Here is a 24,796-nt window from a genome sequence, read left to right as displayed (position 1 = left end):
CAATGATAATCTCAGGTACTGATTATGTGCTTTGTTTAATGTTAAAAGGGTCTATTGTGGGTCTATATTTTGAATATAATTATACATGACCTTTATAGCCATACTGAAGCAACAATACATAGTTTACTTCAGATCTTGCAAATAAATTAAAGGATACATAAACATCTATTCAGACAAATATGATGCTCTTCTGGTTGGCTGTGATTTGCGATTCCTTTTTTCTCAGAGAAAAGTGTGGCATGTCTGGTAATAGCCCCCTACACATCAATCCCGGTAAATTACCGTAAAAATGCCAGAACGACTTTACCGGTAAATTAAAAAATGTGCTGTTCACACAAGCAACAGCGTTCTGGCTTTTTACCGGTAACAGACCATTCACACATCAGTTCCAAAATACTGGTAAACTCTGATGATGTAATTAACCGGAAGTGTATGCCTTGTTCCTGAAGAAGGCTAGTTATTTTATCATATGTGACAGTATCGCTAACTGTTGCCGACAAATCTCTTCATCCGCCCAGACGAGGAGAAGAGCTTTAGTTTCGGTATCACTCCAATTTGAAGACATTTGTAAACAGTCCTGGGTAAACGTGTCATCTGCGTCATAATTTCATGACTGGCCCAGAGCAGTTGCTCTTTCAACGGCTTCTGATTGGCCCAAATCACTTTTTACGTCAGCTCGTTCTGTGAATGTGTGTTGTATTGGAAGGATGTGGACCTAGGCTTTGTTGATTATGATCAATCTAAAAAATGTCATTTTTATGTAATTAATATGATCTTGTTACTACCAAAATTCCATATTCATAAATCTAAATATCTATCTAAAAGTCAAATCTCTCTTTCTTATATTTGTGAAAGAACTTGAAAAATACCTCTTTTCAATTAAATTGTCTGAGAACAAAAAAGCCTTAAAAACGTTATCTGTTTGTAATTCTTTTCCTTTTTTCAGTGTCATGTAATTCTCATAATTTGTCAATATGTTTAATTTATATTATTTCCCCCATTGTTTTTATTTTTGTTGAGTTTTTTGTTTGTTTTTTTGTATTCTATTGTTATCTCTTATTATTTGTGTATTGTTTTAAGCATTAATAAAAAATACCGGTAATCTTCATTCCGCGGTAATTTACTGGTAATGTTGCATATTCGTTTACTGGTAAATTGCCGGAACCAATTTACCGGTATTTTTTCAAATGTCCTGTACACACATGATCTGTCTGAACCCCAAGACCCACAATGGCACCAAAAATGCGCAATGAATGTCTTCTGAAGAATTACATTGATTCTGATTGTCTTGGGCATGTTGATTATGTTATGTAATAAAAAAAAAAATACATGTTCATTAACTGCAAGTGAGTTGGCATGTTTGAGCAATTCTGTTTACCTTAATGTACTGTACGTCTGCCACAGCTCTGACAGAATAGTCTGGCACATAGATCTGCAGGAAGGCATTGAGCTGGTTGTTACTGCTGCCCAGTGACGGTGTGATGGATTCAATCCGCTCGCTACGATTTAACGAGTCAGAATGGTTCAGTCCAAATGGCCGAGGAGGGGATTTGTTTTCTGCAGAGGAAAAGGGAAAGCATTGTGACTTCAGTAATCAGGACAAACATAAACAAATAAAATCAAGAGCACGATAGGGAGGGGGGACACAATGTAAAACTTATCAGCCTTGCTCATGAATATTTATTTTCTGACCTGATGTAGCAACAATAGCTCAACCAATGACACGAATTAGGGGCGGGACTATCTGTCAGAGTAATGATAGAATTGGGGAGTGTTTCCAAACCTGTCTGAAAACTGCTTTATATTCTGAATGACACACTTTACAAATCAATTCATATTTAAGTACACTAGCACTTTTTAATAATTGATATGAATAAAAAAAATTAATAAATTAATATGTTTACTCAGCAAGCAAGCATTAAATTGATCATAAGTGACTGTAAAGACTTTAAAGATTTTGTGAGCAACAAATCATCATATTAAAATGATTTCTGAAGTATCACGTGACACTGAAAACTGGAGTAATGGCAGGAATGCGTCACAGGGAAAAAAAACATTTAAAAATATTTCACAATATTAATATTTTTACTGTATATTTGATATAATAAATACAGCATTGGTGCGTAAAAGAGACTTCTTTCAAAAACCTTCAATTTTTACAGACTCCAAACTTTCAAACAGTAGTGTATGTTTGTAGATGTTTATGGCTTTTTAGTACACTGAACCCTTTAATGACTAGAACTTCAAATCCAGCTTTATAGAGAATAATTAGCACAGGGTATATTATGATTTTATAATAGCTTGTAACAGCTTTTTAGAACTCAATAATTGCATTGCTAGTTATGAAGGGGGTGTTTCATGTATGTAAAAGGGTTGCCGCTGGCAAGAGTATGAGACAAAGCCTAAGAGCTTTCAAAGTGAAGACTGGCTTGTTCTTTTAATTAAACACAGCTTATGTTTTCCACTTCATAAAGAGGGGGAATTTACAAGTGCACACACACAAACATATTGACTTTACTCACACACAAAATACTTGCTAACGGACACTCAAATAAGCACACTTCCACACTCCAGCACATATATTTATTCTTACTTTCTTTGTTTCTCTTACACATAAACGCACATACAAATACACACACACACACACACACACACAGGTTTCCACAGTGGGGTGTGTTAATGCCACAATTTGGTTGGAATGTATGTAATCCGTGTTTGGATGTGTGAGTGGAGTGGGGGAGCCACCGCGTCTTTAGTTCAAGGCTCCAATGCTGGCCTGAAGGGGCCCAACTCTGAACCCTACATGCTGGTAGTCAGCATGAGGTTTGTGAGAACCGGGAACAGTGTGTGTGTGTGCATGTGTGTGTGGGTGACTATGTACAGAGGTGTGTGTCTGTGTGTGTGCATATGACCCCGCTGTCGCCCTTTACTCCAGGAGGCCTGTGAAGTAAAAATGTGTGGGAGGAATTCTGTGGGTTTACTGTAACATATGGTATGATTTACAGTAAGAAAGTCACGATCTTGTCATTGTTTGATTAGTCATTTTGGTTTAACTATACCTGGAGATCCAGCAACAGACTCAGCCCTACTGACCACAAAGGTACGAGAAACTGCAGGGAAGAACAAGAATAGGAGGAAAAGAAAAGCATTAAAGAGGGTGGGAAACAAAAAGGTGACTTAAAGGTAGAACTGAAGAGCTATAGGAGTAAAGAAATCACAAAATAGCACTTGTTTTAATCCACATTAGAAACTATTCTCCATTCCCACATAACAAAGCAGTTTTAGTATTACTGTAGTCCCATTTTCTCACCACCAGAGGTCACTTATGTTCTGTGATAGTCCCCTAACTAGTGGCACATGTGACACTTGGTTCAAATTTGGCATAATATTCAACCCCTATCAATTTCTGATGGATCTATCTATGTTCAAAATTATTTGAAAATACCCTATAGTTATTTAAAAAAGTGTCAGTGGATACTTCCCCCCAAAGACTTTATATATTTATGTTCAGTTGGATCAATGAAATTTGCAATCTAGATAATATAACACTGGAAGAACTAGAAATAACATCAGTAAAAAGTCACTAGTCACAGGTCTACATTGCAGTTCTAAGTTGCTTGAAAAACTACAGTATATATATATTAAAGACCCACTGAAGTGCCTTGGAGCTCGCAGCTTTGTATGATGCATTGACGTAATTAGCACTGAAATAGCTAAGGTGGGACATATTTTCAAATCTGCTCCTCCCCCTTTTCAAATAGCCAATAGCGTTTAGTTTACCTCACAGACTGCAAGTAGTACCATGGAAGCGAATCTGAGTGCTGATGATATGTTGGATTCAATAGTAGAGGATTCATTCATTTCATTCTTAAGCAACATACAGTTGGAAAGCGGAATAAAACTCGAGCGTTTAAGCAACCAAACACACATCTCCAACCCATATTGCTCCATGACATGTCAACAGTCGTTTTGGCCAGGTGGTATTTATAGCATAGGGGGCGGGAGTCGCGGGACGCTTTAGATTCTAGAGAGCATTTGATTGGACAGAAGATGTGATGAGAAGCTGAAGTCCACGGTAATAAAAATCCGTGATCCATTTTAGCAGAAATGAGAGACTGTAAGTTTTGAATGCTTATATCTCCTAAATGCGAATTTTGTCATTGTTTTGGAACACACCAGCTTATTCATAACCTTAATGCTAACGTAGTCATACTAAAAGCTAAAGAAAACATACATTTTGATTTCAGGGGGCATTTAAACTATTATACTTGGCAGTATAATGATTTATTATGATTATGAATAAAAATAATAAAAATTTCCATTCATCCATCCATTTTCCAATTCGCTGATCTTATGCATGATTGCTATAATAACAATAATAATACATGTTATTATTTATTGACCATTAGTGTCTTTTATCATTTTTATTTATATACTAATCAATGCTGAACACTGATAGCTGCAAAAATACTGTGGAATACACAATATCTCAGTTGTTTCACAGATCTCTTGTGCAAAACAAATGATAGTCTCAAATTCTCTTGCCATTCTAAATGCCATGTGACCTCTGGTACAAAGCTTCTGTGACATGGTGTTATTTTCTGATAGTGTATACAATAATGCCTGACTGGGATTAGTGCATCATAGTACATTGAAAATGTCTCAGGTTACGACTGTAACCATAGTTCCCTGAGAAAGGGAACGAGACGATGGGAACGCCCCCAGCGTGAATGCGTCTGAGCATCAATGTCAACTAGTCCAATGGAAAGAATGAGCGTCACGGGCGGGTGACGTCATGACCAGGAAGGCATAAGAGCACATCCGGTGAAACGTGGCATTAGCTTCAAAAAGTCGAAGCAAGCCGATCACAGGGATTCAGGAAGTATGGCAGGGTGACGCATCGTCTCGTTCCCTTTCTCAGGGAACTATGGTTACAGTCGTAACCTGAGACGTTCCCTTTCGAGGGAACTCGCGATGCGTCATCGACGCTTTGGGAACGAGAATACCCAAAACGCCAGAATTCCAAGTACCTGAGTGTTAGTCTGTTGGAACTAAGCACTAAGCACCTGAGAACCTGGGGCAGCATCCAGGTCCAAACTGTAAAACCTGACGAACGTGAGCGGTGAGGACCAGCCTGCCGCATCACATACGTCTTGAAGAGAAACTCCAAATAATAAGGCTTTAGAGGCCGCCATACCCCTCGTAGAGTGAGCTCTGACCACCAAAGGACACGGCTGGTCAGAGTACTCGTATGCAAGTGAAATAGCCTCAACTATCCACTTACTAACCGTCTGTTTAGAAGCAGGAAGACCCTTCTTAGGTGATCCAAAGCAAATAAATAACTGGTCGGACTTCCTCATTGAAGATGTCCGATGAACATAAGTATCCAGTGCTCGCACTGGACACAAGAGGTTCAGCCTTTCCTGGTCCGCAGATGTAAAAGGAGGACAGAAACCTGCAGCACAATAGGCCTCGGAATAATGGTAGGCACCTTTGGAACATATCCATGTTTCGGGTAAGAATGCCTTGGCCATCCCCGGGTGCACTCAAGGCAGGTGGGGACCGAAAGGGCCTGAAGGTCTGACTCTAATAGGGACGAAATAGCTAGCAGAAAATAGTCTTAAAAGAAAGGAACTTCTCTGAGACCAAATCTAAGGGCTCGAAGGGAGCCCCAGATAGGCCTTCTAGAACTATTGCAAGGTCCCAAGCCAGCACCCTAGTGCAAGTTGCAGGCCTCAGCCTCAAAGTGCCACGAAGGAAACGAGTGATCAGGGGGTCTCGACCTAAAAATATACTACCCACCAGGGCGTGGAAAGCCGCAATGGCCGCCACGTATACCTTAAGCGTGGAAGGACATAGACCTGTTACAAAGCGTTCTTGCAGAAACTCGAATACTGTGTTTACTGAACAGTTAACCGGATCCCACTGACGCTGGTAACACCAAGAAGTGAAAAACTCTCGAAATAGTGAATATAGTTTCCTCGTAGCGGGAGCTCTGGAGCTTAGAATGGTCTCAACAACCTCGGTTGAGAGACCACTCTCTATGAGTTGGGCCCCCTCAGAGGCCAAACCCACAGTTTCCAAATCCCCTGCCGGGGGTGCAATATTGCATCCCCTGCCTGAGACAGAAGGTCTCTCCTGATCGGGACCTCCAAGGGAGGTCCGTCGAGGAGAAAAATTAGGTCCGCAAACCAAATTCAGCTCGGCCAGGGTGGTGCTACTAAATAGGCTTATTCCATCCTGGCGGAATCACTCCAGAACTCCTGGGAGCAGAGCAACAGGGGGAAATGCGTACAGACGTAGCCTCAGCCACGTCTGCACCATAGCAACCAGCCCCGAGGGGACTGGTTGAGTGAGGGATAACCAGAGTGGACAGTGCGTCGTATGCTGAGACGAGAACAAATCCACTTCTGCCTGGCCATAAAACTCCCATATTTGCTCCACCGCCTCGGGGTGGAGTCCCCTGGCCTCAGCCCCTGCCTCGACAGGGTGTCTGCTCCAATATTCTGGCCCCCCTGGAATATACACTGCGTAATTTCCTGAGGGACCAAAATAATAGGCCACCAACGTGTTGTCTGTGGGTCAAGAACCAGAGTTTCCTCCATATAACCAAGGCGCGGGGATACTGCCGCGTGATCTTGATCGTACGGAGTGGGTTTCCCCTCAGGGAGAACCCTCTGGTCCTGAGCCACCACTGTAAAGGTCTCACGTACAGCAGGTCAAAGGGTATCACATTGAACGCTGCTGCCCTGAGGCCTAACAGTCACTGTTTCAGAACAACACATGATGGCCCCTCAGGTCTGGGAGGAGATGTCTCAACGCATTGAAGACGACCATCATCTCTAGGCAATTCATGTGCCAAGCGAGATGATGACTCCTCCCAAGCCCTGAGCTGAGCGGCCTTCCAATACCGCTCCCCAGCCGGTGAGGGAAGCATCTGTCGAGATAGCAACTCGATGGCAAAGAGCTCCCAACACCGAACCCTGGGTTAAGAACCAGTGTTTCCTCCATATAACCAAGGCACGAAGGCACCGCCGCGTGATCTTGATCATACGAAGTGGGTTTCCCCTCGGGGAGAACCCTCTGGTCCTGCGCCACCACTGCAAAGGTATCATGTACAGCAGGCCAAAAGGTATCCCGTTGGACGCTACTGCCACAAGACCCAACAGTCTCTCGAACTGTTTTACAGTGCGTGACTGGCCTAGCCTCAGCTCTTTTGTGGCTGTTAGGATAGCAGCAACACGAACGGGCCAGAGTGGCCCGCATCGTCACTGAATCCCATACCACACCAAGGAAAGTGGTTCTCTGTACTGGAGAAAGCACACTCTTCTTGGCATTGAGCCTCAACCCCAACATCTGCATATGAGCGAGAACGACACCTCGGTGCCGAACCGCTAACTGTTCTGCCAGTCATCTATGTAATTCAGAATGCGTATACACTGCAGCCTGGCGGGGCCAGAGCTGCGTCTACACACTTCGTGAATGTGCGGGGTGATAGAGCTAGACCGAAAGGAAGTGCCTGATACTGGTGTTCTTTGCCCCAAAGAAAACCTCAGGAACCTCCTGTGCTGAGGGAGGATGGAGATATGGAAGTATACGTCTTTTAGATCTATCGTGACAAACCAGTCCTCGGATCTGATTTGAGTCACGATCTGTTTTTTAGTGTCAGCACTTGGACTTGAGTTCCAGCATCAAACACTCCAACAGACGAAGATCTAGTATGTGACGCAGCTCTCCATCCTTTTTTGGAACAATGAGATAAAGACTGTAAAGACCCGACGCAATGTCGGGTGAGTACACCTGCTCTATAGCTTTCTTTGCTAACAGGGCCTTTACCCCTTGCTCCATTACCAGAGAGATTACCATTACCCATAGAGATATATTTGGCAGTAGCTTCCGCGCTGCCAGAAAATCTACCAAGGGAACCAGCCCCTCGAGGCTGGCCTCTGGTGTAATAAAGACAGCCACCCGAACTGACTGTTTTCGAACCCCCCTCAGAGGGCGCGAGTCCGACACAATGTCGAGTTGACGCTGCGCCAGAAGCTCGCTGGAGAACGCTGCGCCCCGAAGCACCAAGGGTGGCGGGGTTGGCAGAACGGTCCCCTGAGGGCACAGAGATGGAAAGGGCACCGTATAATGAGGTGTACACCATTCCACCCCGGTTGGGGCTGCCCTCACCGGTCTGACGCCGTGGCGCCAGACCTTTTCTTTTGAGCCGCAGAGAACTATATATAATTCTCATACGCTGGGGGAGAGATGGCAAATCCACTTCCCCCATGATTGTGTCACTTTCAATGTCCAGCACATCTACCTCCTCGGAGGTAGAGCACTGAAGCATTGATTTCTCTCCCCGGGCGGAAGAGACCGCAGCGCGGGCTTCCGAGACCGGAGAGAGAGCACTGGATCCCTCGTGGAAAGGGAGGAGATAAGATCCGCGGACCCGTCTCCAACCCCGTAAAGAGATCCTATTCGCGATCCAAAGGAATGCATTCTCCGCGCTGCCTCGGCAGACGCGTGTCCTGCACCCTGAGGATCGCGAGCCTGGCCACTTTCCTCGAAAAGTGACAGGCGGGAGTGGAGCATGCGAAGCGAAAGCTTCTCACAATGTTGCAATCAGCCCCCTCGGAGGCTGATACCGCATGCTCCACTCCCAAACAAACTACACAAAGCTCGTGTGTGTCCCCACCCGTTAAATAACGCGGGCAGGGAGAAGCACAGAGTTTGTAAAGTTGTTTCGCCATAACTCTTCCCAATAATATCGAACAGACAACAATAAATAGACAGAGACAGAGTAACACAGATCGCTTGCTGAGACACAGAAGCTAATGCCGCGTTTCACCGGATGTGCTCTTATGCCTTCCTGGTCATGACGTCACCCGCCCGTGACGCTCATTCTTTCCATTGGACTAGTTGACATTGATGCTCAGACGCATTCACGCTGGGGGCGTTCCCAAAGCGTCGATGACGCATCGCGAGTTCCCTCGAAAGGGAACAGTATACCCGTGCATATACTTTTTGGGCTAATGCTGCCCACAACTGCTTGCACTGTTGCAGGGTATGTGGGTGTATCTTGTGGTATCGACTGAATTTTGTATTGCAGTATTATTATTTTTTAAACCAGCATAAAACCTCTAATGTAAAATGTGTAATTTTTCTAAAATATTTAGGCCTACATTTAAGATTAATGTATTTAAATTGCATTGGTTTACAGTTTTAACATTAACAAGAAAGTTAAACGGGCAAGAAACCAGCAAGATTTCTGCACTCCCAAAAAAAAAATCATGGAATAGTTTTTAGTAAGTTTAAGTTTATTGTCCTATCGTAACTTCTATTTGATTTTATTTGTATAATCATATTTTCAAAAAAGCGTTTATTCAAATGGCTTAGATTAAGCACAAATCTGTTCATTTTGAAAACAATTACATTTATTCAGTTAAAAAGTATAAATACATCTAGCTATGGAACAAGTAATATTCAATTAGTTAGAGTGTATGATGTATGTATGATTAAAAAAAATGGACTTATTGATGAAAAATATATAAACCTGGTAATTGTGTATTTAAAACACATTCAGTTTATGTATGTTACGTTTTATGTATGACAGACAAATATGCATCATATTAAGTTTATTAGTTTATGTTAAAACTGTGTAATCCAAATCTAAGAAAATTTTATATGAAATTCAAACACATAAATCTTAAATACCAGTAAGTACAGCGCACATAGCATATAGGTTACTTTGTAGAAATGCTGTATGCAAATGAATGTATTATTTGTATTTACCTGGAGAAGCGGTGAGAGCCATAATCCCATACGAGGAGAAAGCTCCAGCTTCAAACTTCATTCCCTCCTTCCCTGCCTCCACTTCCACCTTCCCCTTAGAGAACAGATCACATTGAAGGCCAGACTTTCAATACAGCTAAGATTTTTTTTAAATAACTTTAAGTGGATAGTTTTACAACTAATGGGATTTTTTTTTTGCAAAAGAAGGCTTTCAGTAATTCCTTTAGAAGCATGTCTGTCTTTAACTATACTCACTGAACTAAACATCCTTCTTTTACGTAGGTACCCTAGTTCTTTCATACTGGGCGTGTTAAATACTTGCGAAAATCCCAGCTTGTTCTAGGCTAATGACCTCAATCCTTTCTCTCTATGCCCTCCACGGCCCTGGACCAAACAACCAAGCTGACCTGCAGAATGAGGATGAAATAGTCCACGGGCTTGTTGCGGTGGAAAAGGTAATGCTCGATGGCCTTCTTATTCTTCTCATTATATTTGACCTCCTGGATGACGTTGGGGTGCTTGAGGAGACGCAGAAGGATCTTCTCAGACATCTGGATGGGACTGAATAACTCAACTTCTGTAAGGCAAAAGAAGACATGACATCATCTTCCTGTTCCTGTGGGTTTTTCACAATTGAAACGGTTACCTCAGAGCCATTCTAAACCATGGTTAAAGGTAATATTGCATTTTCAGGTTTCAAAACATCACACGGTAGTAAACCCTGGGTAAATGATGCTCTAACATTATTATTTTTTGGACGAACACAGCTTGTGGCAGGCAAATCCTCTGTTTTAATAACTGCTTATCCATCGGTGACACTGTTCTGACTGTTTAAAGTATTCTGAAACTTACAAAAGCAAAAACAAATTTTCATTCCTGTTAAAACCGTCAGCTTTCAACATTGTATTGTTCTCTGAAAAGCTGAAACTTAACAGAGCCTGAAAGTTTCTGTGACTACAAAGCTTATGAATAAGCACTGTTGTCTCTATTATGATGGTTGTCTGTTGCTAAATAACTCACTGTAACATTGTTCTGTTTACAGTATATGTGTCACCTGGCAGCTGGTCGCTCCTTGACCAGGGAACGCTAATAGTATTGTATTTGTTAATCAATGATTAGCGTAAGCCACAAAGGGGAAAGTTTTTACCAAATCCTGGAATTAGGTTTAAAGGGGAATATCACTCAGAATGGTTTGTCTCTATTATACACAAACACCCTTGGGACCATTTAACAGCAGCTTGATGGAGTAACGCAAAGGAGGGTAATGACTTGTAGGGGGCTGTGCCAAATGCCTGAAGATTTCTAGAAGAATGCAAGAATCAGCAATACAGGCTGCATTTATTTGATCAAATATTACAGTAAAACAACTTTAAATAACTGTTTAAGGACATTTTAAAAAGTAGTTTATTCCTGTGATGCAAAGCTGAATATTCAGCAGCCATTAATATAGCCTTCAGTGTCACATGATCCTTCAGAAATCATAATGATATGCTGATTTCAGCTCAAGAAACGTTTATTTTTATTATCAATGTTGAAAACAGTCATGCTGCTTAATATTTTTTGTGGAAACTGATATATTTTTTCAGGATTCATTGATGAATACAAAGTTGAAAAGAAATTTGAATTAAATAAATTTGATGCATTCTTACCGAACAAAAGTAACATTTTCTTAAAAAAAAAAAAAAAGACGAAAAATTGACTGACCCCAAACTTTTAAACAGTAGTGTAAATGGCTACTAAAAAACAGCTTACAGGAAACAAATTACAGATTCAGGCAGACACGGGTTTGTTGCAGTGGAAGAGGTAATGTCTTAAAATAAAACATTTATTTACACTAATATTAACAAATGTATTCTATACATTATAAATATCAAGTGCTTTCTAGGAGACACATAGACCATGAAACAAAATGTGGTAGCTATGCGAGAGATGATCTCTGCTGTGAAAAACAACAACAAAGTTTTTAATTACTTTTTTCAGCTGTTTGCTGGCTTTTTCCAGGGCTTGGAGATAGAGATAATGTTTGTATACACTAATAAAGCAGGCCACCACACTCTAAATATAGCCCAAACCTTAGTATACACAAACAACATCAACATCATGACTTCCACCAAAAACTGCCGTCATTTACCTATTAAAAAAGTTTTCTCTTAGCTGCTTGCAAGGTTTTTAAGGTACAGGAAGTCATTCTTCTATACACTAACCCAAACAAGCTGCTTCTTTTTAAAAGACATCATGGCATGACTTTCACCAAAACCAGAGGCAAAGCTCCTCCCCTGTGTGAGCACCCTAACCATACTACAGTCACAGGACACACTGGGGTAAATCAAGCAGCAATGCAGTGCACTTGCCTGTTGCTAGGAAACGCAGAGTAGCCAGTAGAAGCTGAGGTGATATTTTAACCTTCATTTCATTGTCCATGTGCTTGAAAGCCGAGAAATCCTGCTTCCGCTCTCGATGGGCGATTTTCTTTTTTGTTTTGTTGTCGGCTGTCAGAAAAATGGGATGACAGAGGAAGAAAGTTTTTAAATTAAATTCTTGAATGATGTGTAAAACATCTTGCTTCATATGTTTGTAAAAATATTTGCAATGACACCTAAAAGGGTTTTTGGGTAACACTTTACAACAAGGTTCCATTTTTTAACATTAGTTTACCACATTGGTTGACATGAACTAACAAGGAAAAATACTCTAAAGCCTTTGTTAATCATAATTAATGTTAATTTCAACATTTACTAATACATTGTTAAAATCTAAATTTGTATCTGTTAATATTATTGAATGGACCTGAACTGACATGAACTAACAATTAACAGTTTTATTTTTAATAACTAATGTTAACAAAGATTAATAAATACTGTGGTTAGTTAATGTTGCATAAACTGTAACACTGATTGAAGAAGACAAAGATGATTAGGAAATAAAACAAGATTTATTAAATAACTAAATGAATAGGCAGGCAAATAACGATCCAAACTATGTGAGACGGTGTGCTACGCACAAACAATACCGGACAATGATTGATACAAACAGAGGAACTTAAATAGACAGATAATGAACTAAATAAGAAGCTGTGATAATTGAGTTAGTGTCCATGGAAACAGATGAGTGGCAGGAAACTGAACAAAGGAAAACATGTGACTGAAAATAACAAACTAAAAGTCCATGAAAATGAAACTAAGATCAAAATAGCATCCAAATAGGACAGAACTGTGACAGTACGTCCCCTGCGAAGGCGACCTCACGCCATAACAGATGCGGTGAGGGAAGAAAGGTGGGGGCTCCGGGGGTGGACGAGGAGCCGATGAAGGGCTGATGAGAGGAGATGGCGAAAGGCTGGTAAAAGCAGGCAGGACAGACCAAGGAGTCGATGATGGAGGAAGAAGCCAAGGAGGAGATGATGGACGGAGTAGCCGGATGATGATGACCCAAAGCTCAGCCAAGATGATAGCCCACGGCGGAGCCAAGATGTTGATGTGGCCGACGACATCCGCAGGACGACCAACGGAGACAGAGCCGATGTTACGGGATCCAAGGGCGCAGACAGAAAGCTGATGGACCTAAGCGACGCAGCTAGTGCTGGAGACCAAAGCAGAGCTGCGGCAATGATCGTTTGAGGTGTAACCGGAGCATCCGAGGACTGAGGCGAAGCAGATGTGACAGAGGCAGACTGATCTCATGAAATGGCGTATGTATGACACGCCAATTCGTATTTCCATTTTTGGCGTGCTATCAACACGCATAATCGCTTTTCAGCGTGTTTATCAACGCCTTTGACTTAACGTTATATTACTGTATTATGTATATATAAATATATGACCTACCCCAACCCCGTCCCTAAACCTACCCGTCACTGGGGTTAATACCATTTATGAGTCTTCTCCTACCATCCTAGGAAAAGAAATATCGCTCCACAGATGTAGATATAGATTTTGCTTCGTTTCGCTCGGACATTTAACGGCGTACACATACACGCGGAATCACTCGGACATTTAATGGCGTAGACATACACGCAAAAGATTTCGGCGTGGACATACACGCGGATAGCTCAAAATGCGTATAGATAACACGCCACTTGACTTGAAAAGTGGCGTGTATGTTTACGCAAAGTCATGATGTCATGTTGACAGAGGACCCAGGTGGCCGGAGGGAGGGCGGAGCCCGCTGGAGCCGAAGGGGTGGAGAGCCGGAGCGCCGCGAATGGATTGTAGGTCCGCAGCGCAGGCAGAGTGACGGCTGACCGAGGTGAAGCCGGAGGGACGAGAGAGCCTGGTGGAGCCGCAAGGCCAAGGATCTCAGGTGGAGCCGAGGGTGGGAGGAGCCAAGGCATCGCTGACTGGTCGACGGGCAGAGGCGGAGCGGAGGGATCAGCGGCCGTAAGCAGAGCCGAGGGATCCTAACGCTTAGGTGAAGCTGGTGAGAACACGCTTGAGACTTGACAACGTCGCAAGGTGTCACAGGGGAAGGTGAAGGGCTGCAGGAAACCAGCTGAGGCAGGGCTGAAGGACTGGCTGAGATCTACAGTGGAGGTGGGAGAGGAAGGCTCACTGGTAAATCCCTGTTTTTGCTGGGTGAGGATACTGTTTTGCCGCTGGCTAGAACCAGTGGTGATGATAGTTCTGATGATGCCTCTGATGATGAAAGGACAGGGTGGGAAGCACCGCTTCAAAGTCCCAATCAATTAGACAGTCTTATGTGTCGAGCTCCACCAGGACTGCTACCTGGACGATGTTTGGCAGCTCACACCCCTGGTCAGACTTATGCTGGGGCTTTGGCTCCGGGATGTTATTAGACGCTGTTGTCACAGGCTCAGTGTTTGCGGCGGGAGGAAGCTCTCCGTCTGCGGGGGGTACTGGTGTTGTCGTCTCCGTGGTTAGGGATGGTGGTGGGCTGGGCTCTGGGTCTGGCTATGGTCTGGTGGATGATGGCCTCCTTCCAATCAAGTCATGTGGTGTCTGGGAAGTCTAGAGGATAGTAGTAGTTTGCCCGACCCAGAAGAGAGACTTTAACGTCTCATCATCAAAGGCAGTCTTTAAAGCAAGCTGACAGAACTGAAGCGAAAAGTTCATTAGAGGAAGCCCTTTTCGGGCAAGGGCGGCAGATTGCGCAGCATTATCCATTCTTGGGTCCAGTATTCTGTAACGCTGATCCGAAGACGGCAAAGAGTATTAGGAAATAAAACAAGATTTATTAAATAACTAGGCAGGCAAATAACAATCCAAACAATGCGAGACAATGAACTCAATAAGCAGCTGTGATAATTGAGTTAGTGTCCATGGAAACAGATGAGTGGCGGGACAAAGGAACACATGTGACTGAAAATAACAAACTAAAAGCCCATGAAAACTAAACTAAGATCAAAATAGCATCCAAACAGAACAGAACTGTGACAAACTAAAGTTAACTAATGGACCTTATTGTAAAACCATTCACCATTAAATCCCATGTGACATGATGAAATGGCCACCAGGTATACTTTGACCGTAGAGAAGGCCTTCCCTTCATGTAGTATCTCCTGAAGGAAGGAAAGAACTGAGGAAAGGAAAGGAATGGTATCCTTTGTTTTTCCTGACACCATGCTTAAAATTTTCACCACTTTGCCTTATATAGAGATCTGGTGGATTGCGCTCTAGCACTCTGGATGGTAAAAATCACATTCTGGGGCAGGCCTAGAGCATTCAGATTAAACCTCTAACAAGCCAGACCCAGAGATTTCACCTCTGCGGATGTGGATGAAAAATCCTCCCTCCTGCTAGGACCTGAATACAGCAGTTGAACTATCTCCTCTGCCCATGGCCTCCATGGCTATAATGGAGCTATTAAGAGCATTATTTCTCTCTGCCACCTGATTCTGGACAGAGTAGGGAGGATGAGTCTTATAGGTGGGGATTATGGGGCTTATAGGTGGGAAGGCATTTAACAGGGTCTCTGGCCAGGGATGTGCTAATGCATCCATCCCATGACACAACTGTCTCCTTCAGTGAGAAGAACAGAGGACAATGGGTGTTCTCATCTGAAGCAAACAGATACACATCTGCCAGGCCATATTCATCCAATACCTCCTGAACCACCGCTGGTTGCAGCCTCCATTCCCCTGGGTGATAATTGCCCCTCGACAACTGGTCTGCCCCAATATTGACTAAGCCTGGAACGTCTGCTGCTCTTAGGGACAGCAAGTGTTTCCTGTTCCATTGCAGCACTCTCCTTGCCAGGGCATGCAGATTTCTCGAGCAGCTGCCTCCATGCCTTTATTTATAAGAAACAACTGTTGTGCTGTCTGATCTGACTAACACATTAGCCTTTTATTTGCAGGAGGAAGTGTTTAAGAGCCAAAGATATTGCCAGGAACTCCAGACAATTTATATGTATTAGTTTGACTGGTTCTGTCCATACTTCACTCCCTCCAAGATCGCTCCACAGCCCTGTGAGGACACGTCTGTAGTGTCAACCTTGCAGTCTGAAATCACTCCCATTGACAACCCCTCCCTCAGGAATTATTTGTCTCACCAAATGAGCAGAGCCCTAAGACAGTGGGTTGAGACTTGCACCTTCTTGTGCAGACATATGGAGGGATTTAATTCCAGAGAAGAGGTCCATCTCTGACAATATCTCATGAAATGAACAACAGCCCCAAAAGCCCTACTGCTATGACTGAAGCCATGAGTCCCAGTCATATTAAAAGCCGAAAAGAGATTGTCTTCCCCAGGCGAAACTGATTCACACAGTTCCATAAACTCTCCCTTCTCTGCTCCGAGAGGGTTGCCCAGTAAGTTATTGAGTTCAGGTCCAAACCAAGAAATACCACTAATTGTCTTGGGGTTAATAAGCTCTTCCTCTGGTACACTACGAATCCCAAATAATTCAAATGTATTAATACTGCCCATTTATGCACCCCTGCCATCTCCCTTGATCTGGCACATATTAACCAGTTCTCAAGAAATGCTGATATCCTTATGCCCTATTGTCTCAATGGCGTCCATGCCACTTCCACACATTTTGTGGAAATGCAGGGTGCTGGAGAAAGGCCAAACCGGAAAACCCTGAACTCATATGTTGTGCCTTTGAACGCAAACCTAAAGAGATTGTCTGTGCTGGGGATGTGAAATAGGCATCATTTAGATCGATTAAGGTGAACCAGTCTCCCCTCTGAACAGAATGAAGCAAGAATATTTGTGTCAGCATTGTGAACATCTAAGGTCCAGAATAGGGCATATGCCTCCCCATTTCTTTGGAATAAGAAAATACTGACTGAATAATCCCTTCTTTGATTTCTCTGCCGGTATCACCTGAATGGCTTCTTTGAGAAGGAGATAATTTGTTTCCTGTCTCAAAATGTTTGCATTCTCTCCCTGCACTTTTGACTGTCTTATCACTGAGAAACCCTGGGGTTCTCTCTCAAATTGCAGTCTGTATCCCCTTTGGATTCTGCTTAATAACCACTTGAAGTCTGTGCAAGCAAGTGTGACATGCTTTCTACCAGTGCTGTGGGTGGTGTTCTGACCAATACAGTTTCTACAGGGTGCTTGTGTATAACAGTATTGTGATGAAAACAATCGCTCTTCATGAGATTGTCCATGATAAAATTGCCTGGATTTAGAAAGGGGAAAATACAAGAGGCCACACTGTGTTTTTGTGTGTAAACTGCTTTATTTGATTTGACAACACAGGGGAAATGAGTGTGTGAAAGTACTTCTTGATATTCTGTACTCGACCCCGGGGTGTGTGTGGTTGTTGGTGAGTACTTTAGTTTCACACCACTGTTCTCCGGGGAATTTGCGGAGACAGCAAGAAAAAGATTTGGGTTTGTGAAACCGCCTGTTTCTTTCTTCTGCCCCTCGCAGCCAAGGTGGGTGGGGGCCTGGCCTTTGCCACCTGATCAAAGGACTTTCGTTGCCAGGAGGAAGGTTGTTTATCCTGTTCATACAGAACCCCCATCCCTTCTCAAAAATCAATGCTGACAACTGACCAGATCTTTGAGGTGGCTTAGGGGCGACAGTGGATAATCTGAATGCCGATGAGGGAACCAGATGGCCTGTCAACGAGGCCTTCATTGGCGACAAGTGAGACCAGCCCATTTCCTGCACTCCCCCCCATGTCTAGCAAAGAAAAGCCATACACCGGGACTCTGGATAACAGTGGTCTTTCCCAGTATTTCATCCATGCAATTCTGGAAAGGTGGAAGTCTCTGATGAACTGTCAAGGTGGTAGGAAGGAGGAAATTCCTGTCTTGCCTTCAGCATTTCAACCGGTTCACCACCCGATGGAAAGCCTCGTGCAGAGTTACACACCCTGCTGCCATTTGCTGTTCGTCTACCGCTGTAAGATAACCCGGGGATTCTGTTTGGGGAACAAACAGATCTTCCAAGGCAGCGATGGAAATGGAATCGTCATCCGGTAGGAATGGTTCGATTTCCATCTCGAAAGCGACCGGTTCCCCAAGCACGTCCGAAGGAGTAAGCTGGTCAGCCTAACTTGTTATCGACATAGGAGATTCTGTGTCCTCCGGAGATGCCGTGCTGTCTCTCCCCTGTAAGGGATTGCAATACACGTCATGTACACCACTCTCCTGCGCAGCACTCCAGGTGAAAGTTTACTGCACTCCTTACAGGAGATTGGTGTCTGTATTGCTGCTTGGGCATGCCCTGGGCTCAGACATGCCAGGCATACGACATGCGGATCCCTAGTTGCAATAGTTGTGATTCACATCCCCTAGGACAATTGTGAGAATGTGCTCTGGACTTGTTAGGCTTCATAAAAGAAGTGGTAAGTTTCAAGTGGTAAGTTAACTTTTTGTCTATTATACACTCACCTAAAGGATTATTAGGAACACCATACTAATACTGTGTTTGACCCCCTTTTGCCTATAGAACTGCCTTAATTCTACGTGGCATTGATACAACAAGGTGCTGACAGCATTCTTTAGAAATGTTGGCCCATATTGATAGGATAGCATCTTGCAGTTGATGGAGATTTGTGGGATGCACATCCAGGGCACGAAGCTCCCGTTCCACCACATCCCAAAGATGCTCTATTGGGTTGAGATCTGGTGACTGTGGGGGCCATTTTAGTACAGTGAACTCATTGTCATGTTCAAGAAACCAATTTGAAATGATTCGAGCTTTGTGACATGGTGCATTATCCTGCTGGAAGTAGCCATCAGAGGATGGGTACATGGTGGCCATAAAGGGATGGACATGGTCAGAAACAATGCTCAGGTAGGCCGTGGCATTTAAACGATGCCCAATTGGCACCAAGGGGCCTAAAGTGTGCCAAGAAAACATCCCCCACACCATTACACCACCACCAGCAGCCTGCACAGTGGTAACAAGGCATGATGGATCCATGTTCTCATTCTGTTCACGCCAAATTCTGACTCTACCATCTGAATGCCTCAACAGAAATCGAGACTCATCAGACCAGGCAACATTTTTCCAGTCGTCAACTGTCCAATTTTGGTGAGCTCTTGCAAATTGTAGCCTCTTTTTCCTATTTGTAGTGGAGATGAGTGGTACCCGGTGGGGTCTTCTGCTGTTGTAGCCCATCCGCCTCAAGGTTGTGCGTGTTGTGGCTTCACAAATGCTTTTCTGCATACCTCGGTTGTAACGAGTGGGTATTTCAGTCAAAGTTGCTCTTCTATCAGCTTGAATGAGTCGGCCCATTCTCCTCTGACCTCTAGCATCAACAAGGCATTTTCGCCCACAGGACTGCCCCATACTGGATGTTTTTCCCTTTTCACACCATTCTTTGTAAACCCTAGAAATGGTTGTGCGTGAAAATCCCAGTAACTGAGCAGATTGTGAAATACTCAAACCGGCCCGTCTGGCACCAACAACCATGCCATGCTCAAAATTGCTTAAATCACCTTTCTTTCCCATTCTGACATTCAGTTTGGAGTTCAGGAGATTGTCTTGACCAGGACCACACCCCTAAATGCATTGAAGCAACTGCCATGTGATTGGTTGATTAGATAATTGCATTAATGAGAAATTGAACAGGTGTTCCTAATAATCCTTTAGGTGAGTGTATATGCTTGGTTAAGCAGTTCACGACACTTCTTGTTTTATTTGTCCTGACGCCCTACGACAAGTGGTAGCTTGTCTTTTGGACAGTTTAGTCTTGTCAAACTAACACTAAGTGTACTGAAAAAAGGGCTCGTAGCTTATATGCCGCGAGTAAAGAGAGGAAGGATGCGATTTTGAGACAGCACTGCTGTTTATATAGGATGGGGTGGGGCTTCCTGGGAGGTGTGATTGCATAGGGCTTCACGGATGGCCATGCAAGAGGCCTTTCCCATAGTGAGAGTCGACCGATAGAGAGCTAATGTTAACTAATTAAAACTTGTTGTAAAGTGTTACCGTGAAAGGTAAAGGTTTTTGTAATGTCATGCTATTGAAATGTACATACTACATAAAACTGTGCTAAACTAAAAGTACTAAATGGGGAAAATGCAACATATTTTATTAAGCTAGTATTGTATAACTATTTCATAAGACATTAGATACAGGACAAAATCCACATTTCTCCATAACACTGTCACTGTCATTTAACAGAATTTGACAATGTACTATTTAAACTGCTCTTTGTAAAAACATGCAAAAGTACATGACATTCATGGCACATACTATATAAGTCTGTCTCATCCAAGATTTCAGACTTGATGATTTCTTCAATGACATCCTCCAGGGTGATAATGCCAAGAACTTCGTAGAAGGGGTCGCCTTCTCCTTCGTTGTTAACCCGCTGGACTATTGCCAGGTGAGATTTACCTAGGAAATAATACAGTTGTTTAGAGGTCGATTAAGACGCACACCATTCTTATTTTAAAGTTTAAGCTGTTTGCATATAAAGGAATATTTAATGCGTTTTCTAACTGTATCAAAATGTAATCAAGCTTAAAGTTATAGTTCACTCAAAAATGAAAATTCTGCCATCATTTACTCTTAGGAGTAAATCTGACTATTTTCTATTTAGAATAAAAAAAACAAGATATTTTAAGTAGTTTTTCTACAGTTTTTGTCCATAGATCGATGGGGTCCAAAACAACACTTATAAAATGCTGAAGAAAGTCAAACGCCTCTAGGTTTGGAATGAAATGCAAGTGTGTAAATAATGTCAGAATTTTCATTTCTGACCGCATGCACATATCCTGCAAATGTGTAACTGCTGTTGGCAACCTGATAATGGTATTAGCATAAAAATGTTTGGCAATGACAACAATCCTAGTGGTTTCTACACCAAATCTTAACAAATTATCCAACATATGTACTGTACCTGTACAACCAACACTCTAGAGTTTCTCAGAGCGTCTATGGCATGAAGCCACACTCTCTCCCTCTGCTAAGTTCAAAAGTCTGACCCTGTTTCCCAAAACACCTAAGTGTTTTGTCTTTGATATTGAAGGTCTAGAGGTCTAGAGTAACTGGGTTCAGTCTCAAAATACTGTGTATTATGTCTTTGAACAAACGTAGTCCAGTCTTGGTGATATATCTCCACTGGAGTGGACAAACATGTCATAAGCATTGTGCTGTCTAAAAAATTTTTTTTAAGTAAGATTGAATGAGCTCCTGCTTCTGATAATTGGTGTTTATTTCAACTAAATAAAAACTGAAACCCTGTAAAAGGACAAGGGTGAAACTTTCAAGTTTCTCCTGAAGCTTTAATACATATCACAAAGACAAAAGTGAAAACCACTTTTTGTTTATTCTGTCAGGAAAAACACCAAACAAATTCTTTGCCTTTTCTCAGCTTGTGAACTTTTAGAAGGAATTTTCCAGAGGGCCAGGCTAATATTAGACCTGAAATGAAGTTTCCATTCCACTTGGGCAATATTCTCACCAAAGCGACTGCTGGGTGATCTGATCTGTCTCAGAGCTGGTCGTTTATATGCAGATGGCCATTTGCTGAAATACTAGGAAGCCTGGGACGCACTTGTGGCAAACCCCATGACAACACACAAACAATGATTGGCTATAAATCTCTGCTTAAGGAGTGTGGCCTTAACTTGAGTGTGTGTACCTTCTTTTCCTTATTTTGTCACTGCAATGATTTCAATGAACCTTATGCATGTAGCTTGATTCACTAAACATCCAGGAATATGTTGGAACTAGTGTACTTTATGTTTGCAATCCTATGAGTCATTTTTTTTTATAATCACCAAATTTTGGAGTTAATGAAAATATTAAAAACATAACTGAACTGTATTATTATCTAATATAAATTAATTATAAATTGCATTCTCGTTATTAATACTCAAAGGTCACTTAGACCGATGACCTGATCTAGAAATCCTTGTCCGAACCCATCTGCACAACACTATAAACTAAATCGCATTTAAGTTAAGATAAACCTTGTCAGTCAATTGACTAAACCTCAAAAGGAACACAAAGTTACACTAGTTATGAAGGGTGATTCTGTGATATGTGACAATGAAGTAACTTGATGGCAAAGGTTACCAGTGTTATCACAGAAAATAACTCCACAAGATAGTATTTAAATAATATCAGTCAATCCTTTGTATGCAAGTGGAAATGAATCACCCTTAAAGAGAGGACGTAAGAGCAAGGGTCAAGGGGTAGTAGAAGTCACAAGACTAAATAAATAAGTGCTCAAGCATTAAATATCAGCACAAAAAGAAGGGTTTATTCAGGCAACAGTGGAAAAAAAACATGTTTACTTTATGTATTTTCCTTCATAGGTTCCCTTGAGTACACCATATCTCACCCCTTCAAGGAAACAAGGATATTAGCTTCTACTCTGTTCCTGCTGGGATTATTTCTATTCCAAGGTAGAGAAAAAAAAGAAGATTACAATTTTGTTTCATTACTTGTGGTCACAGCTTGAAAAAGAAGAAGAAAAGAAATGGAGAAAACAGACAGTCATTATATTTGCAATTTAATCAAATGACATTATGAAATCATGAAATATACATAGCAGCTTTGACGCTTTTTATATTTCATATACATTTTGTGGGCAAAACGGTCCATTATGGTGTTGCAATGTATAAAGCACTGTTCAAAAAAAGTAGACTCTTTCAAACCTAACAAGTGGAATCTGCTGTGAATTTTTTGAGAAATCTTTCGCCCTCACACAAAATTCCTAATAGTGTGAATTCTTATTGAAAATATAATTTTTAATACCCCTGAAAATTTGCCAAACAATGGTAAATAATGATAATTCTTTACTCACATATTCAGAAAAACTGAAAACATACCTTTTTTGAATGGTTAACACATGACATTTAGTGTGAAATCCAGACTTCAATCATTTTATTTCAAATTTATATCTCCTGATTGCTTTATTCCGCATAATTGTGACTTTATATCTTATACTGTAACTTATTTAAAGTTTATCTCAGAATTACATGTTTTATTTCGTACTATGTGTGCTTGTATACAGCGGTGGACAGTAAAGTAATTTTACTTTGTTAGCCTACTGTATTTAAGTAAGCACTTAAGTACATTTTCCAGTGATTTCTTCAGTTTGAAATTACGAGGAACAATATGTTTTATAAAAGGTAGTGGGGTAAAAAGTTAGGTATTTTTGGAATGTAGTGAAGTAACAAATTTTTTTTTTCCCAAAATAAACATTCCCAAAGCATAATATTGTAAATTTTACTCCTCTACATTCCATACAAATGGCTTAGGGTTACGTATGGAACCCCGGTTCCCTGATAAGCCCATTCTGCTTAAAGGGTTAGTTCACCCAAAAAAGAAAATTATCCCATTAATGTCTCACCCTCATGTCGTCCCAAGCCCGTAAGACCTCCGTTCATCTTCGGGAACACAGTTTAAGATATTTTAGATTTAGTCCGAGAGCTTTCTGTCCCTCCATTGAAAATGCATGTACGATATACAGTCCTTGTACAGAAAGGCATCAAAAGTAGTCCATGTGACATCAGTGGGTTAGTTAGAATTTTTTGAAGCATCGAAAATACATTTTGGTCCAAAAATAACAAAAACTACGACTTTATTCAGCATTGTATTCTCTTCCGTGTAATGGTTACCAGATAACACATCAGCAGCGTCACTGTGGACTCGTGAGCACGGATTGACAACAGAACCGGAAGAGAATACAATGCTGAATAAAGTCGTAGTTTAACCTGATGTCACATGGACTACTTTGATGATGTCTTTATTTCCTTTCTGGACAAGGACAGTATATCGTACATACATTTTCAATGGAGGGACAGAAAACTCTCGGACTAAATCTAAAATATCTTAAACTGTGTTCCGAAGATGAACGGAGGTCTTACGGGCTTGGAACGACATGAGGGTGAGTCATTAATGACATCATTTTAATTTTTGGGTGAACTAACCCTTTAAGAGTCTGCCAGGCTGTACCTTACAGATCTAAAAAGGAGCATAGCCTTACTTTAACATCCCAGACTGATCTCATGAAATGGCGTATGTATGACAGGCGAATTCGTATTTCTATTTTTGGCGTGCTATCAACACGCATAATCGCTTTTCAGCGTGTTTATCAACGCCGTTGACTTAACTACATTACTGTATATAAATATATGACCTACCCCAGCCCCGTCCCTAAACCTACCCGTCACTGGGGTTAATACCATTTATGAGTCTTCCCCTACCATCCTAGGAAAAAAAATATCGCTCCACAGACGTAGATATACTTTTTGCTTCGTTTCGCTCGGACATTTAACGGCGTATACATACACGCGGAATCACTCGGACATTTAACGGCGTACACATACACGCAAAAGATTTCGGCGTGGACATACACGCGGATAGCTCAAAATGCGTATAGATAACACGCCACTTGACTTGAAAGTGGCGTGTATGTTTACGCAAAGTCATGATGTCATGTTGAACATCCATGCTGGAGAAGGCGACATATTAGGGAGTGGGTCGCTTCACGAGTCAACCACCTCAACCTTAATCCGTACAGCTCTACTTTAAAAAAAAATACAATATTGCTCTACCCATTAGGAATGGAGCATAAGCCCAAACATAACCCCTATTCCTATCTATTCTATCAATTCACCAGTCAGCTC

General features: G+C 42.0%; 1 protein-coding gene across 2 annotated transcripts in view; it reads right to left on the bottom strand.

Annotated features, from left to right (window-relative positions):
• cnnm2b (cyclin and CBS domain divalent metal cation transport mediator 2b) overlaps nt 1-24,796 on the bottom strand; it is a 46,717-nt gene that overhangs the window by 986 nt on the left and 20,935 nt on the right. The window contains exons 2-7 of one of the 2 annotated variants that reach the window (XM_056254390.1): nt 20,406-20,549; nt 12,135-12,272; nt 10,191-10,360; nt 9,784-9,877; nt 3,060-3,110; nt 1,379-1,557 (exon numbers count right to left, since the gene is read on the bottom strand). In XM_056254390.1, coding sequence (XP_056110365.1) covers nt 1,379-1,557; nt 3,060-3,110; nt 9,784-9,877; nt 10,191-10,360; nt 12,135-12,272; nt 20,406-20,549 — 776 coding nt within the window. The remainder of the gene's footprint in view (nt 1-1,378; nt 1,558-3,059; nt 3,111-9,783; nt 9,878-10,190; nt 10,361-12,134; nt 12,273-20,405; nt 20,550-24,796) is intronic. The other variant, XM_056254391.1, reaches the window with a different exon arrangement.

Source organism: Rhinichthys klamathensis, unplaced genomic scaffold (assembly GCF_029890125.1).
Source record: "Rhinichthys klamathensis goyatoka isolate OS25496 unplaced genomic scaffold, OSU_Roscu_1.1 h1tg000111l_1, whole genome shotgun sequence".
NCBI classification, from domain to species: Eukaryota; Metazoa; Chordata; class Actinopteri; order Cypriniformes; family Leuciscidae; genus Rhinichthys; species Rhinichthys klamathensis.
Note: the sequence above shows the minus strand (reverse complement) of the source record. Positions and strands in the feature narration are given on the sequence as shown.